General features: G+C 43.1%; 2 protein-coding genes across 4 annotated transcripts in view; one reads left to right on the top strand and one right to left on the bottom strand.

Annotated features, from left to right (window-relative positions):
• Window positions 1-269: 269 nt before the first annotated feature.
• Window positions 270-6,418, bottom strand: dnaja3a (DnaJ heat shock protein family (Hsp40) member A3a). Of its 2 annotated transcripts, XM_040157690.1 has the most exons (12): window positions 6,396-6,418; window positions 5,083-5,318; window positions 4,276-4,412; window positions 4,106-4,189; window positions 3,726-3,932; window positions 3,422-3,574; window positions 3,194-3,341; window positions 2,542-2,606; window positions 2,177-2,305; window positions 1,943-2,058; window positions 1,636-1,733; window positions 270-1,034 (listed from the first exon to the last, which is right to left on the bottom strand). In XM_040157690.1, the coding sequence occupies exons 1-12, from the start codon at window positions 6,401-6,403 to the stop codon at window positions 1,015-1,017; spliced, it is 1,401 nt and encodes a 466-aa protein (XP_040013624.1). In that variant the 5' UTR covers window positions 6,404-6,418; the 3' UTR covers window positions 270-1,014. The 2 variants fall into 2 exon arrangements, with proteins under 2 accessions (XP_040013624.1, XP_040013632.1); XM_040157698.1 differs by lacking the exons at window positions 270-1,034; window positions 6,396-6,418 and adding an exon at window positions 1,368-1,498 and having other exon boundaries at window positions 5,083-5,331.
• Window positions 4,847-17,098, top strand: part of coro7 (coronin 7) — a 114,069-nt gene continuing 101,817 nt past the window's right edge. Inside the window, exons 1-7 of one of the 2 annotated variants that reach the window (XM_040157664.1) lie at window positions 4,847-4,947; window positions 8,086-8,182; window positions 8,578-8,658; window positions 8,900-8,970; window positions 10,092-10,278; window positions 11,325-11,401; window positions 16,125-16,175. In XM_040157664.1, coding sequence (XP_040013598.1) covers window positions 4,924-4,947; window positions 8,086-8,182; window positions 8,578-8,658; window positions 8,900-8,970; window positions 10,092-10,278; window positions 11,325-11,401; window positions 16,125-16,175 — 588 coding nt within the window. In that variant the 5' untranslated portion in view covers window positions 4,847-4,923. Of the gene's footprint in view, window positions 4,948-5,676; window positions 5,851-8,085; window positions 8,183-8,577; window positions 8,659-8,899; window positions 8,971-10,091; window positions 10,279-11,324; window positions 11,402-16,124; window positions 16,176-17,098 lie in introns of those variants that run through there. The other variant, XM_040157656.1, reaches the window with a different exon arrangement.

Here is a 17,098-nt window from a genome sequence, read left to right as displayed (position 1 = left end):
CATTTTTAATTCAGTGTAATCTAATGCAATAACCCTGCATAAAACTGTGGTATTTATAATGTTCAGACTTTGTTGGAAGCAGTTTAGTGGTGTTTTGGGTATCTAAATGAAGGTGAACCATATATGTACAAATACGTTAAATATACTAATTTCTAGATGGAGTCTAAGCAATCTGACTGCTATTTCCTTTAGTGATTTATAGAAAACAGTGGCTTTTCCCAGACCATAGCTTTATTATAGCTGTACAGGATATCTCTTCTATATGACACATTGCTGCATACATAATCTAACTATGTACAAATGTAATTATGGTTCAGAACTCCCAAGCTGTATCTCTCTCATAATGCAACGGGTTAAAAGAGGGACAGATAAGGGTTATCAGTGTTCATAGTTCAGGAAAGGCTAACATTTCCACAGTTTAATCCTCCATCAGAGAGAGAACACTGAAAGTCAAAAGTAAACACGTAGTCTGACATTGTTCAACCTGTAAGGACTGACTAAGTGCTGAGAATCTTAGGAGAAATTCATGAAAACACAACCAAGGCATGCAGAACAAAAGGATTAATAACAGGAGGGCCATTTAATCCTGAATAAAAACTTTTGACTGTATTTGTAGTCTTTGTCAATACAATATATTTTTGTGCACATGGATTCTGTTACCACCATCATGTTTTTCTTATGGCAAACAGCAGAAAACCAACGTGCAAAGACTACCATTATAAATGACCGGTCTTTGCTTCCAAAATAGCCTCCATGGACATTTGACAGAGGTGATTGGTGCACTGGAACATCTGCTTGTGTGTTGATCCACTTGTGCAGGGGAATAGAGCAGGTAATCCTCTTATTTATCCTCGGCAGGGCAAGGTAGCAAGGTCCGTACTGATCCATCGAGAACCCCTGTAGGCCTCATCCATCACCCACTACTTCTCAAACCTCGGTCCCTTTTTCTATAATGTCGCTGTCTTCGAGTTACACTGTCCTCCTCTCTGCCCACGAACCCGTTGGTGGAGCCTCTCAGTTCCAGGATCTTTTACCTTGAAGAAGAACGAAAAAGAAAATGGTTTTAGAAAGGACGCTTTGTGAATTGAAACAAATCATCTCGGTAAAGGAAAAGAGAGCAAGGTGGTATCAGGTTCAAAAACAACTGCATGTGAGGATGCAGGAGAGACATTTAGGACATCCCATAGACTGGCTAGACATCCAGCCGAATACGGCTGCATGCATCAGTGATTTTAAGACAGCCACAAACTAGACGGTGGGGGGAAAAAAAAAAGGTACTGCATAATGCCTCACATCTATTTGTGAAGAACACAAGTGAAGTGGGAGATATTAATTACTTGGGATTAAATCAGGTATTCCTACCTGTTTTGTGGCTGTCAGGAAGAACTAAAAAAATTCTTTAATTTGGAGAAGAAGCCCCCCTCTTGTTTCAAATCTGCCTCCCTCTCGTCATGCCCGCTTTGCCCTGCCTCAGACTGCTTACCACCGCTGCCCCCGCCTGGATAGAGATTTACACTGCATCAGCCAGGTTTACGACTAAATAGTTCCTTCCCTAAAGCCCCATCTCAGTAAAGGAAAACAGGAACAGGGATTTGAGGGAAAACGTTCGTTTGTCAGTGAGAGTTTTCCTCTTACCTGTGGTGGTTGCAGTGACTCCGTTCACCGTCCCCTCCACGTCTGTCTCATCCTCAGCATAGCTCATTAGCAGAGCTTTCTGTCTGTCTGTCAGTGTCCTGCGTAGGAAAACAACTTCTGTCATCTAAAACAAGTTATTTATGTTCCTTGTGGTTTGAGAATTTTTCGTGTGTGCTTTTTTCAAAAATCCAATTTCTTCTAGACTATAATGGGTTATTGTATTCAATCACAAGAGCCTTTTCATGTCTCCAGGGGATAAAAGGAGCAAAAAGATAAACGAGATGTGTGTTTGTCTGTGGAGTCTTACTTGGGTATTTTTATTTTAACATGGACGTAGTGGTCTCCAAAGCCATAGCCACTGACACGAGCGATTCCCTTTCCTGCAAGTCGGATCCTCTGGTCTGTCTGGATGCCTGTAGGGATCTAAGGATGGGGAAAAAACACTGATGAGATTAAAAATGTCTAGCTGCCTCTTTATATTCTGTTAATGTGTTATTATGTGTTTATATTGTTTCCCCTGAGAATGTACACGTCTGCTTACTGATAAGTTGAGTGTTTCATAAAGGCCCTGTGTTCTGGCTGTGCCGCCCAAAATGGCTTGTGCCACAGAGACATAAAGGTCAGAGTGGATGTCTGCACCTTCCCTCCTGAACACTGGACTTCTTTGGACCTGGACACCAAACCAGAACACATCTCAAATCAATCACACACGTTATCAAAACGTCAGCTTTTCAAAAAGCAGTACACCACAAACTGCAGTGTGTTCATTCGAAGCCAGAGGGCTCAGACAGCTCAATGCCTGTTACTTGTCCACACACAGATGTCCCATTTAAGGAGGTGAACATGCACTTCCTTATTTCTGGCCTGGGTCTATTACACTCTTGTGATGATGTTGTAGACACTCACCCTGAACGTGATGAAGATCTCCTTCTTACCAACTGGCATTCTGACTGTCTGACCATCCTCCACTCCTTAAAGCAAAAATAAACCAAAGTTAGAGGGTGTACACGATCTTCATTAGAGTTAAGTGTAAAAATCAATTATTTGGGTATGAAACCCTCAACCTCTTTAGGCTCAAAAGGTCAGCCTCATTTCATACTCAAAAGATTTCAGTTGGACTACAATAAATATATATAATGAAGTTATACTTTTACTTTCCTTATGATCATTACGATTTGCAAAGAGCCTAAACCTACAGATTTTAACTACAGTCAAGGCTCTAACTATTTCATTTATTCTAACATGCCTTTATCATGCAGTGTACATGTTATGTGGGGAAAAATTTTCAGTTTTCCATTAAAATGCATAGTTATTGGCGACAAAGACGCAAGAAACTAATATAAAGGCAAGGCAAAGTGCAGGTTTATCTGGAGAAGTACAAAGCTTTTCTTTCATTACTCCCATCCCAGCATAATTCAGCTGCATTGATTAGGAATTCATAAAATCAGGGCAGAGAAAAAGTAAAACAGCCACGCTATCCAAAACTGGCACTATATCCCTGAGGTACCTGTAGTATGTTAACAGGACTGAGTGGAACAGGCAGCTGAGTGTGACTGACCTGCAGGCACAGGAACCATCACAGTCTGTCTCTGCTTGGTCTGTCCTGTCCCACGGCAGGAGTGACAGGGGGTGGAAATGACTGTGCCTTTGCCGCCACAGCGGCGGCACGTGGAACGCATCACAAATGGGCCTGTATTCACAGTCTCCTACAGGTGGGGACAATGCACGTGTTTAGTGGTACAGCACATAAACACCTTGAAGAACGGCAGCGTTTAAGAGCCCTTACCATGCCAGAGCCGTTGCAGTGGTGGCAGTGCTGGACCTTAGTGCCTGGCTCGTGGCCCTTACCATCACAGCGCTGGCAGGCCGCATCTATTTTAACAGACATCTCTTTGTTGACTCCCTTTGCTGCCTGAGTGAACGTCAGCTCCATGATGTACTGTGTCAGAATTACAAAACCCGAAAACCATCACTTTGAAATATGTGCCGATAAAAATGACCAAATATAAAAATCAGATTCTCTCTCAAAAGCAAAATCAAGGGCACTCCTTGGCTTTATTTTCCCTTCCATTTTACAGCATCCCACTAACCTCCTGTGGCTGATCAAATATGGCATTGAAGTCTCCAAACCCACGTCCTCCTGAGAATTCCCCAAAGATCTTGCGGAAGAGCTCCTCTGGGTCGACGCTGCTGGCCTGTCCGGACCAGTAGTGCTGCCCTCCACCAGCCTGTCCAGCGTCAAAGCCCGCTGAGCCATACGTATCATACTGCTTCCTCTTTGCTTCATCGCTGAGGACCTGAGAGAAATGCACGGAACAAGGTTTAAACAGGTTCATTTATCATTCTGATGCGATTGTTTGAAGTGGAAGAGATGACTATTCATAGATTTCAAAGAAAACGGATCATTTTGGGAAGAAAAAAATACAGTAGATTTGTCAAGTCGAAGCTTGAATAAAAACAGAGACCAAACCTCATAAGCTTCAGCCAGCTGAGCAAATTTCTCCTTGGCTTGTGGGTCATCTTTGTTGGTGTCAGGGTGGTACTTTTTGGCCATCTGAGGGACAACAGGCACACTTTCATCTACTGCGATGATTAGTCAGCTGTGAACCAATACAAACCGTGTGTCAGGCAGGAACAGACCTGGTAGTAGGCTTTCTTGATCTCTTTCTGGGTGGCCGTGCGAGGTACCCCAAGGATCTGGTAGAAGTCCTGCTTGCTGCTAGCAGGGGCACTTGTGTGAAAGGAGTGTGTGCCGAGAGCATGGGGCGATTTGAGACCTGAAAAGTATCAAAACAGGGTAAAAGGGTAAGCAAAAACCATTTAGAAGTATAGAAGTGCATTATGGCTGCATACAGGCATCAATAGATAACTGACTCTACAGGTTTGCCACCGTGTAACAGCTAAATTGGCTTGTTTTGCGTGTCTGCATTGTCATCCATCGTTAGTAAGGTTAATGATTATAGCGGACACTTCTTATTGAAGGAGAGGCCTGGGAAATCTGGGTAAATTAACCTGCTCTATGGTAAGAAGATTCTATATACACAAACGCTTACTAAAGCTGTAGATGGTTTATTTGCGGGACAAGGGTTAAACAGTACGCTAGTGGCTCTGCCAATAGCAATAATTTTGCAATAACTGACTTTTCAGGTCACAAACTGCGACGGGTCATGCAAAAAACGGCATCAGCCCTTGCAAATTCAACTTGATGACTGCAAACCGAAGTTAGCAAGACTGATCACATCCCATCCATTATCGCCGTGTATATGAAAGCTAATAACTTTGTGTTACATGCACATTTTCAACGTTATCCAGGTAGGTTAATTTATTTATCTTACCCTGCGTCACACGAGTAGACCAGAAATTACAAAGAAAAAAAATTAGCCTAGCCTAGCCTAGCCTAGCCTAGCCCAGGCCAGGCCACTACTATGTGGCTAATACACCACTCACCTGACAGCCCTCTCAATGTCAACGCTTTCCCTGCTCCACCAGACAGCAGGCCCCCTCCTCGCCACAGTTTTTCCGCTCCCACTGTAGAAATACTGCGGACCCCTCCATGGCCAGTGCAGACAACAGCAGCCGCGGCCCGGCGTTGTCCAGCGGACACGATAACTGTAATCCAGCGTGAGGAGCAGCGAGCAGCCGAGGACGCCATCATTGCTTGTCTAGCCGCCCCTCCGGACGCACTGCGCATGTCCGGATCGGAGAGGGCGTCACCGAGAGCGCAAAGATGTTCACTTTGATTCAAGATGATGCTCTCTCGAGAAAAACGAGTTGCAAAAGTTTACCTTAAATCTTACCGCTCGTTTTTATAAAGTCTATGCGGCTACGACAGATATCAGTTACGGCTGACTAAAAGTATTCAAACATTATCAGTTTCAGTGTGCAAGCGAATGTAAGTGACAAGCAAAAAAGAGAGGATTCACGTGTTTTAAAACCCACGTTAGCACGTGGCGGCGCAAGGGGGGGGGTTGTTTAATTGAGTGTGGGGAAAAAAAAAAAAAAAAAACCCGCCCAACCGGACAACTCTGAGGAGCACAGCGAGCGTACACCGCTCGGAGAACCCGAGCTGTCAGCTGTAGCAGGAGTCCTCTGCAGAGTACCAACCAGCTCGACAGAGACACCCGGAAGGCACGAAAGTCAATTTGAGAGAGCAGCATGAATCGCTTTAAGACCTCCAAATTCAAAAACACCACTCCGAAAATTGCCAAGAAAGAAGTGAGTAGCTCGCGAGCGTCTAGGTAGAGCCAGTTTTCCTAGCTAACATTAGCACTGGTTATTAGCTGTGCTACTTAAGTGGTGTTTTGTGGAACGCCTGCCTGCCCTGCAAGGGATGTTGAACTTCCTGCATTTGGGAGGCTGCGTAGTACTGAGAGGAGTACATGAAAATCTGAATCCACACACTAGTATTCATACGAACTAAAGGCTACTGGTGACAACTACGAGCCATGTGGTTGCATAGAGCCGCTAGCCTACGCCTGATGTTGCAGTGACGCCCCTCATAATGCCATTATACTATAGCTGACCCAGTTTTCTCATTGCCTTTCATTACCCATGTTCTATTGTAGAGTTTTTGATTGCACCCTTTGAGTTCCTTCGGTCTGCTCAAATTTTCTGTGTCATTAAAAGGGAAGGATTAAAATTTGAATGGCAAATGTGGTAAGTGATGTTACTATCAAGATGCCTCTCTGTCAGTGATAGCTGTCCTGTAGGCTTCGAGAGGTGGCTTGTCTGGACTGGACCGGAGTGCCTCGCATACAAACCTGCACATCTGCCATTTATTTTGTCGTCCTCTGGACCCATTTGTTTCAAGTTGCAACGCCTGCAGCTCTCCTTCCCCAGGTGTATTATGTAATCCCCTGCCTGGTTTTTTACTGAGAGAGTAAAAATGCCTGGCATGCACAGAAACAGTGAACGGTCTTGGTATCTCCCCAATCTCTGCACGGGGTCTCAGAAAGCAGGTGGCCCTTTGCCGCTGTGAATGCCAAACTAGCCCTTCACACAACAGAACAATGAATATGTGAGGTTGTGGCTGTTCCAGTCATGAAGTCATGTGACAGGAGTTGTCATGTTAAACATTGTGCAAGAGAGAAAATTGGGCAAGGAGTAGGTAGGTACTGAGAAGAGAGGCAGGTTTACAGGGATTGAGAGACATGCAAGCACAGATGGGTGGGACATTTTCTCAGATGAACCAGAACGGCTTGAATTTTCCACATGGTGAGAGAGAGTAGTCTAAGAATGAATTTTGGTGCCTCGTTTGGCACCAAGGCTCTTTCTAATCATGGGCCTGTGGATGGATTCATGGCACATGTTGTTCAGTCTAACTCTTAAATGCAGAAAAACATATACCAGATATGTGTAAGTCTTTTATAACATAAAAAGTGTCCTTAATATTCTCCATGCAGGGAGGGATGTTCCTGATATAGCCCTTTTATCTCTGGACACTGAAAATGCATGTGATAGAGTGGAATAGTCGTACCTTTTTGAAATCGTACCAAGATTTGTTTCAGGAGAAAATAATATTACACGGATAAAACTCCTATGCAGGTAGCCAGTGGCATAGGTAATGAACAATAATCCAGAGAATAATAATAAGCACTTTATATATGGCTAAATCATAAGATATTAATTTAAGGATTGTTTCTTTTATTGGGATCTTTCTTCCAAATTAAACTTCTCCCAAACAGTGTGGGCGTATGGCTCTGACATATCAACACTATTTACATTTATTGTCTACTTGTCTTTTTAGAGGCACACATGCTGAATATGTAATCTTGTTAAAATAGATGCACACTTTTGAAGTGTGCTTTGAAACGCCTGGGTGCACAAACAGAGCAGTAATTTCTTCTCTCTGCTCTCTTTCTTCACCAAGCTGTTTCAGCTGCTAAGTGCCCTCTTCAGACCAAATGCCTGTCATGGCTGGTCTCTACCAGTTTTCAGAGGAGCAGCAAAAGCAGCAGTAGTTGTTGGAGCGTGTTGTACAGACACTCTGTGCTCTTGCCGCTTTTGCTTCGTTAATGTGATGAAAGGGGTTTTAAGAGTTTTGTGCAACGCAGGGAGCCCTTCCACTTCCTCACTTTGCTAACAAACACTTGGCTCATTCAGAGGCACTAATGCGTGTGTGCTCTCAGCTTGATCCTTCCTGTTTATGTCTTACTTTTATTCTAGCTGTGACAGCAACTTGGTTGTGTGTGCTCTTTAGTATACTGAAACAGATAAGCTATTTTTTTCTGTTGGATTCTTTGGTGTAGCTTGCTGGTATGGTCTTGTTTGGACATGTCGAGTGAACATTTAGGATTCTAGTCATTTGTCAAGTACCATTACGCTGTGGTCTGAATGACACTTATTTTTCTGTCTGTTATGTTGTCTGATCCCAGTTATCTGTGTGACTATCATACCCTTGTTTCATCTACTATGATCTCTTACTTTTGCTCTCTCTGTCTTTAAATCCAGGGATGGATCAACGATGTCCGTGCTGGTTCCTTCTCCTGCCAGGGGAACCACATCAAAGCGAACGCCAAGCTTGTGGTCTTCAACACCGAGCAGGCCGGTACGGCTATATGAGTGTGGTCAACAGTTTGCTTAATGCAAACAGAAGGATCAACTGTCTGTAGTTTAATCCCTTGTGTTCTGTGTGTTTCAATAAATGTCCATGTTTAATCAGTTGAGAATATGGAGAAGGATGAATCAAGCTAAACTCAAACAGAAAGCAGGGCCAACAACAGAAAACATTTCCCAAGAACAGAGAAAAAATATTTTGTTTACTAATGCGTTATTATTCCACATTAATTAATTGCCCATTAGTGACCAATAATCCACACTAAGATGGGAGGAAATTTTGGATTATGGAGGCATTAGTTGGCAATATTGAAACTTGGGGCGTGAATCGTTCGAGTATGAAGGATGTCATTGTCTTTGTATGTGTGACGTTTCCTGTGTCTCCAGGTGGAGGTATGCTGGGCCTGTCTTCAGTCAAACCTGGTTCAGATGGCCAATGGACAGTCACCCAGATTTCTTGCCATTCTGGTAGTTTTGTCTTTATACATTTGTCAGCACATTATTTCGTTGCAGTCCTCTGCTATCTCTAAGTTGTCCCATTCCCTCTGCATAAATATCATCGCCCCAACCCTAAAGAACGCCACGTTCTCTTTAAAAAAAATGAATCACATGAGAAATGCAAATGCCTTTGCTCAGAAAAATAACTCTAGACAGCTTTGACCCAGATCTAGTTTTTTATTTTCCATTTGTTTTCCCTCCTGTCTGCCAGATCTAGTGACTGATATGGACTTTTCTCCTTTTGATGAGAGTCTCTTGGCAACATGCTCTGGCGATGAAACGGTGAGCTCTTCAATGCCGTCTTTCTTTTTGTCTATCATTTGTTCCATCTTTCCTTTTCTCTTTCTTTGCATTGATCTGGCTTTATTTTGTTGCATTATTTTTAACTGAAGTGCACTTTCCATCCTGTCAGGCTTTGTTTTTCCTGGCAGGACTTTGAATACAATATGAAGCTTCTCGGTTTTTGTTATTTAAACCTTTTCAAGACTCCCTCCTCTAAGCACATTATCCTCAGCCACAGGTGCCTGGGCTTACTGGAATCTGCTGAGTGTGGGTCTGCATCTTAAGACTCAGCTGCTTGGTTTACCTCATAGATCTGTGTAAACACACACAACTGTTGCCACACACAGATCTATGGCACACACACCGCAGTGGTCTGCATTGCCCAGCATCTGCCGCTCACTTTCGCTCGTCTCATCTTTTGCCAGCAGGGTATAGAGTTTCGTCAGCTTAGTGGTGCTGAGCGAGTGAAATTAGAATGAAACTGAGAGAATGCAGCCACTCGTGTAATATATCTCAGGGGATGAATTTTACTGACTTAAACTCATTATCATACAGTTTTACTTCAGCTGCTCTCATGAGCCAGAAATCCAAACCCGACCTGTATGTAGATCTGCTGTTAGCTGAAATGGCCACTCTAGCTACTTTCTCTGTTTTCTTTTGGTCGACTCAGAGACAAGTGTTTGAGATAATTTATGTAAAAACCATGTTTTCCTAGAAGGACCCCTTCATCTCTGGTTGTGATGCTACAACCTAACATTGTACTGACCTGCTGTAGTGATCCTCTCCATCCCCAGCCTGCTCCATCTGTAAGGCTTAAGTTCACAACTCCAACGGAAATAACCACAATCAGCAGATGGGTCGGTCATACGAGTTTTGTCTGACGTGTCTTTAAAAAACCCTGTCAGAGCATACCGATCATAAGCATTTAATTTTTAATGTTCAAAAGGGCCGAAATTCACTGAGGTGTAAGGACTATTTCCAGCAGAGTAGAAAGAGAGTTTTTTTTCTCTGGTAGGATGCAGAAGATTTGATCTTTGAATCGTAAGTTGTGATAAATTGGAAGCGACCCTGCCACCCATTATTTTATATTATTTTCTTTATTTCCCTCTCTGTGTGTACAGGTGAAGCTGTGGCGTTTGTGTGATCCAGAGCTGGAGCAGCCCAGCGGTCCAGAGCTGACCCTGCATCCAGGTCGGGGCAGGCTGGAGCTCGTGAGCTTCCACCCCACCTCCTCTGGCTTGCTGGCTGTCGGCGCTGCTAAGTCTCCTCTGATCTGGGACGCCAGCCACCAGGATGCACCATTAGCAGGTAGCTACAGCTGGCAACATGAGCTGCGCATGCACACACATTTGTTTGTGTGCACAGAACACAGAAAATTACTTTGTCAAAGTCTTTGCCGTACATCCTGCGCTGTCTGTTTACATTTAACATATCAGTCTCTGTCAGTTAGTCTTCAAGTTTTGTTCTGACCTGTTTTGTTTCTATGTGTAACATGAATATATATTTGAGGTGCAGTGAAGTGCTTGGTTTCCTTTTATTTCGTTGGGGACTGTCTGACTGACACTGCCTACGTTTTACAGCCCTGTGGCTCTGTCTAAGTGCCGGAGCAGCAGAGGTAATGTTTTGGTTTGCAGTCCTGGTCCCAGTCTCTTCGGACTGGCCTCAGGATATTGTCACTATCCTCTGGCCCCACCCTACCCCCACATCACTGTGCCCCACCATCCCATGACAGCTGGCCTGGCTGCTGCTACTCACTGCTGATCCACTGTCTTTCATCACCCTCATTCCTCATTCGTGTGTGGTTAAGGAACAAGATCTATATTCGAATGAGTGTGTGTTTGGGTTCTGTTTTTCCCTCTACTGTTTAAGTTCATTTCACATCACTTCGTGTGTAACTGTCTTAAGAAGTGCACTTCTCATCTCTTTTCACCTGTTTGGTTTAATGGTGAAACTGAACAATTCACACAAGATGTGCTGTGCTCACTTATGGCACTGCAAGCTAATAGGTGTCATGCTCATTATTTCGTTCATATGCCTACACTGTAAGGACATATGATCCATTTTTTTTGGTGTAAATCATCCCCATTTTGGTGTGTTATTGTGTGTTTTCTGAATTTTGTGTACTGGATTTATGGCTTCATCTCTTCCTTGCATTTATCCTGCAGTGTCCTCTCGGATGTTAGATATCCATGTTCTTTGTCTTGTCTTTGTATGTGCAGTCATTCTGTCTTCATTGTTTGTGTTCACGTGGTTTCAACTTTCTTTGCCCCTTTTATCTCCCTGTCTAACATAAGCATCGTGTCTCTAGTCCTTTCCTCGTCTCACCTCTCTAATGTTGACGTGTGTGTGTGCAGTTCTGGAGCAGCACAGTGACCAGCTGCAGAGTCTGAGCTGGAAACAGGACGGCTCCCTGCTGGCTTCCACCTGCAAGGTGAGGACAGCTCACACTGCACCAGATATGTTGCAATGACCTTCACGACTTTTAAAGCGTGATGAGGTGAAAGATGTATTTTGTTCTATTCCCTCACCAATTTCATTTGTGAATGGATCGAGGTTTGATAGCTGTAGTTGCAGTGTGTGACCACTAGATGCAGCCAGTGGCTCACAATCAGTGCTGCATGCCTCACATTGGACACTGCAACTCCTTATTGCTTAAATGGGGTTTATTTCATCAAAACGTCAACAGCGGTGATGCTCATAAAAAGAGTGGGGATCACATCACACATTGGATTAAGAATTAGTGAGCAGTTCTTTACAGGAAAAAAGAATAAACTTGGAAAGCCCTGTGATGTAAAAGACATAAAAGCCAGTTTGTTTTAATATGGTAATAGTGATGACAAAGCAGTTAAAGAAATCTTGGCCACAGTTGATAGAGGGCCTGTGGAGATTTTCCTCATCAAATTGAAAAACTGTAGTAACTTGGGAATTAAAGCACTTACGAGGGCACACACTTGGATGTGAAGTATTTAAACCCATCATGGCTTTTGTTTTGTCTTGACCCCACCTGACCCCTAACCTACTATCCCCAGTCTACAGCCCTGTATGCCCCTTTGAACCCTCCCGTCCCCTGGTGCAAGTTGAAGTCTAATCAGGAACTGGAGACTGTAATTCCTTTGACTTGTACAATAGTTATGGGGCATACAGAGAAAAGCCAAGAACAGAGAAAGTCTCCCTGGGTTTTTATGCATCCACATGGCCCCGTTCTCATCAGTGTCATGAGGAAATAATCACAGAGCTTGAAAAGCTTTCCATTAGGTTGTTAATATTTTGTGTAGGAGGAGGATGGAGGAGGATGGAGGAAGGTGGTATGGGTTTAAGAGCAGCAGGCAGAGAAAGAAGGGGCTTATTAGTTAAGGTGGGATTGTTTCATGAATATATTTGGTTTATAGGAAAAGCTAGAGGCGTTTTCATCAGTGGAGGTTAACATAATTAATTTGTTGCAGTTTTAACTCTTAGATTGCGCACTAGAGTGAATTTCTCTATGTATTTGCATCCTTTTTGAAACCAAAAATAGACCGATTGATGTGAAAATGAGGCAGAGGCCCCTGGTGTATACTTTAGACACTGCATGATGAGCTAACTTGTGTTTGAGACATAATAAACTTTGACACAAAAATCTACCACATGTGCGTACTTAACAGGTGTAATTGTCAGGCCAATCCCCCTTGTTTGTCTTTGCTCTGACAAGTAACAAATTACTCCACCCATCACAGGCTATGTCCAAATCCTGACATTTACTTTGACAGGATAATCATCTGAACCAGAGCTACCATCAGCCTCAGTGCAGCCTGAAAGAACAAGGCACCTGAAAAGAAAGGGAGCATAGGGAAATGTGAGCCAAGATCAGAGCCTGGGGCCTCCGAGGCTCTTACCCTGTTGGGCTCTGTTGTCATTTAACCCAAAAGACCCCTCTCAATCTCTCCAATCCATCTTATTAAAGCAAATAGGCTCTGCCAACATGTGGGACCAATCCCCCAGCCTTCCTATAGGGTAAACATTGGGGCACAGGGGTAGGGTTAAGGGAAGATGAAGGGGAGACCACCACCCCAAAGAGCAGGAATCATGACAGGCCTCATTTGGACCTAGAGAGATGTATATTTATGACACACTTGGAGGGAGAAAGGCGGCATTCAGTTTAGTGAAGGGAAATCCACAGGCAGTGTGAGCAGGTTTGGAGGAAAGCCCGTGTTTATCTGAATGATGGACGGGCCTCGGTGGTGTACTATTTAGAAATGGGGTATCGCTGGATTTATGGTTCACGGTCCACCTTTAATTTAAAAGTCACATTATAACTGGGCTCCATACAATATTTCTCAACATGTGAAGAGTGAGATACAATAATTGATGAAGGTATTCTGCAGTCTCAAATTGACGATCACAACAGGCTTTGACAGCGGTAACCGTGGGAGATTAGGAAAGGGGAGGGTGGCAGCGCAGTGTGTTTGATGAGTGAAAGAGAGCACCCCTGGCTGAAGATTCCCAGCGACTGTGTGTGTTTGCATACATGTGAAAGTTGTGTGCAGCAGACTAGCAGTGAAAGCTCATTTACAGCAGCTTGAGAATGAGGCTCCGTCACTTTGATTAAACAGCTGCTGTCTCAGCACAGACACACACACATACAAACACAAATGCACAAACGCACACACTGCTCTCCTGGCCCTCCATCTGTGCATTTATGAGTTGAGTTGGTGTGTTTGTGTGTGTGTGTTTATATGGGTTATCGTCATAGGCTTTAGAGAGTTTGTTTGCTTGTTTGAGTGTGTTTGTGTGGTTGGTGGCTTGGTGGACACATATGTACGTGAGTGGCCCTTCATTTGTGTGTTTGCACAGCCAGATAGTTTCCTCCCCCATATGTTGTTGTCTGCATGACAATACTTATGACGATATGCCAATGAGTGAACTTCATTTTCAATTTTATGCTTGTGTGTGTGTGTGTGTGTGTGTGTGTGTGTGTGTGTGTGTGTGTGTGTGTATATAATGTATGTGTATATGTATGTATATATAATGTATGTGTATATGTATGTATATATAATGTATGTGTATATGTATGTATATGTATATGTGTATATGTGTGTATATGTGTGTGTGTATGTGTGTATATATGTGTGTATATATGTGTGTATATATGTGTGTGTGTGTGTATATGTATATGTATGTGTGTGTGTGTATATGTATGTGTGTGTGTATATGTATGTGTGTGTATATATGTGTGTGTATATATGTATGTGTGTGTATGTGTATGTATATTTATGTATGTATATGTATTTGTATATGTATGTATGTATGTATGTGTATGTATGTATATGTGTGTATATATATGTATGTGTGTATATGTATATGTTTATGTATGTATGTGTATTTGTATATGTATGTATGTATGTATGTATGTATGTATGTATGTATATATGTATGTATGTGTGTATATATGTATGTGTGTATATGTATATGTTTATTTATGCATGTGTATTTGTACGTGTATGTGTGTATATGTGTAATGTGTGTATATGTATATGTATATGTATCTATGTGTATGTGTGTGTGTGTGTGTGTGTGTGTGTGTGTGTGTGTGTGTGTGTGTTTGTGTTTGTCCCATGCTGGTACACTCAGAGAATGCTCATAGGTCAGAGGTGGTTTTAGCCAGAATTTGGCATTTTCGTAACAGGTGGGCTCTTATGCATAGGTCATCTTGTGGGAAAACCTGCGTGCGTGCGTGCGTGCGTGCGTGCGTGCGTGCGTGCGTGCGTGTGTACCCACACTGCTCTCTAAGCCTTTTGCTTAGGACCAGGTCACAGAGGCCTGAAGACATAGCCTTGGGGCATCATATTCGTGGGTGGGCTACACACACACACACACACACACACACACACACACACACACACACACACACACACACACATACAGAGAGAGAGAGAGAGGCAGAGGAAGAAAGGTCACATTAGAAAAAACTCATGTTTGCTATTCAAGCTAATAAATACCAAATAAATCCCTTTGGATTGCTGAGAGGAGCAGAACAAAGGAAAGCCCAAGCCCAAGCCCAACACTCGAGTCAGTCTGATAGAATAAAATGCTGTATTTACATTGTGCATGTGTACTTGACTGTGTCACTGTCATCCTCCTGATTCCCTTTGACTTATGTTTTTTAAGTGTGTGTGTGGTTTAGTCTAAGCCCTTTCACTTATAACCTGCTATCAGCTCCATATGTCAGTCTGCTGCTGTGATCACAGTCACATAGTGATATTGAGTGACATGGCCGCAGACACGCATCTCCAGGTCACAGCCTGATCCCATTATGCCCCATTTCCTCTCAATCATGAAGGAAACCTTTCTGATTGGCTGCTGTGATTGATGCCGAATGCGTGTTTGGGCTGGTCAGGGTCAAGGCACAACAGGCCGCGGAGAGGTCACGATGAATCAGTGAGATCACACTGAGAAATGAGGAAACTTCAGAGAACTTGAGTTGATCTTTGTCAGAATTAAACTGAGGTGGAGGCACTCTAATGTTTTCAATATTTAGCTTTGACATTTCAGTTTCTATGAAATAATTACAGCTGATTGAGGAGGCCCTAATTCTTTTCCCGCCCACTTTGTGAGAACCTTAAATCTTGACCTCGCATTTACTCTTGGACCTCCTTTGCACATCATATTCACACTCTTCCCAAAGGAAGAATTCACAGTAAACCACAGACTTGCCTCACAGCCCTCACATGTTATTATTACTTAACATCACATGCTGTCCATATGGTTTAGCATTGAGAATGAGAAGGAACCAGGTTGCCAACTAACCACCATAGATGTGATTTGAAATGAAAGGATTTTGAGTTCAGACAGCGTTGAGCTGATTTATAATGCTCTATCATGTATCATAATCACCAAGGAAGTTATGTCTTCACGCGTCTGTTTGTTGGTTAATTTGTCAGCAGGATTACGCGAAAAGTACTGAACTGATTTACACCGAACTTGGTGGAGAGATGGGGCATGGACCAGGAACATTTACTATAAATTTTTTACTTTTTCACTGAATTCTGGTGTATGTTGTTTGACATTGGTCTTGGCAGAGGTATGTACTCTACTGAGTGCCATTATAGATCCTAATAAGAATCATTTCCAGCTTCTTTTAGTTCAGTAAAGTTTCTTCTATCTCTTGGTTTGTGTAGGACAAGATGTTGCGAGTGTTTGACCCCAGAGCCCAGCTGACACCTGTTCAGGTAAGTCCTCTTATCAAGCCTCCGCCACACTACCAGAAGATCTGATCACAGAAAACAGGGAATTCAAATGCAGCTTTCTCCGTTCTAGAAAACCCTTTATTTCATACAGACATTATATGATGTAGAACCATTTAAACAAAACTAAAAGGCAGATATGAGTAAATTAAGTTTTGGTCCCTGTCATGTCACTGCCATTTACTGTATACAGATTTTTTTTTTTTTCCCACACTACATCTAGTGATAAACATGTTGACATTAACCCAGAGAGCTCACCACTGAAAACTCTCAGTGATTCATCCACTGTTGATTTAAGGATGCAGTTGCTTCTCTCCTCTTCCCATGGGTACCCCTCCCACACTAAACTAGTGCGACCATGAACCTCTACACTCACACCACACCTTTTTTTTTTTCTTTTCCCCTTATTGGGAATCTCTCACCAATGACAACCAGGCCTGAGCCAAAAGGCCTTGGTCACAACCAGCAGCAATTAGAAAGTGAAGTGGTAGAACATTTGTGTGTTGAAGGAAGATGAAGATGAAGATGAAGATGAAGTCAGGGTGATGAGTGTTGTGAGAGACTGGTCAGTGTGGAGCAAATATTCTCACACGTTTCAGTGGTGGACCTCCCAGGGTGTTTTAATTGTTGAGATGCTCGGCCTGCCTCAGCCCTCGGGCTCTCTAATTTGTAAATACAAAGAATCCTGCAAAAACACTACATGCTGCAGCAGACTAAATACTAGACCGCAGAAATACCTGGAAAGCGCTTCACTCTATATGGATATATCGGTGTACATGTGTAGACTGTGTGTCTGTGTATATGCTCCCCTGTGTGTTGTTCTGTATCCGTTTTGAAACTTTTTGAAACCTTTGTGAAAGGCGTACGGTTTCAGCGGTATGTGATGTCGTTGACTCGGACAGGAATGG

This window comes from Xiphias gladius, chromosome 3, assembly GCF_016859285.1.
Source record: "Xiphias gladius isolate SHS-SW01 ecotype Sanya breed wild chromosome 3, ASM1685928v1, whole genome shotgun sequence".
NCBI classification, from domain to species: domain Eukaryota; kingdom Metazoa; phylum Chordata; class Actinopteri; order Istiophoriformes; family Xiphiidae; genus Xiphias; species Xiphias gladius.
This window is presented reverse-complemented; position numbering and strand designations above follow the sequence as displayed.

Coding starts and splice junctions, on each gene's coding strand:
- dnaja3a (XM_040157698.1), bottom strand. CDS start 5,326: ATGCGCAGTGCGTCCGGAGGGGCGGCTAGACAAGCAATGATGGCGTCC. Junction 4,413..5,082: donor GACATTGAGAGGGCTGTCAG/GTGAGTGGTGTA, acceptor GATACTTTTCAG/GTCTCAAATCGCCCCATGCT. Junction 3,933..4,105: donor AGCTGGCTGAAGCTTATGAG/GTTTGGTCTCTG, acceptor CATTTCTCTCAG/GTCCTCAGCGATGAAGCAAA.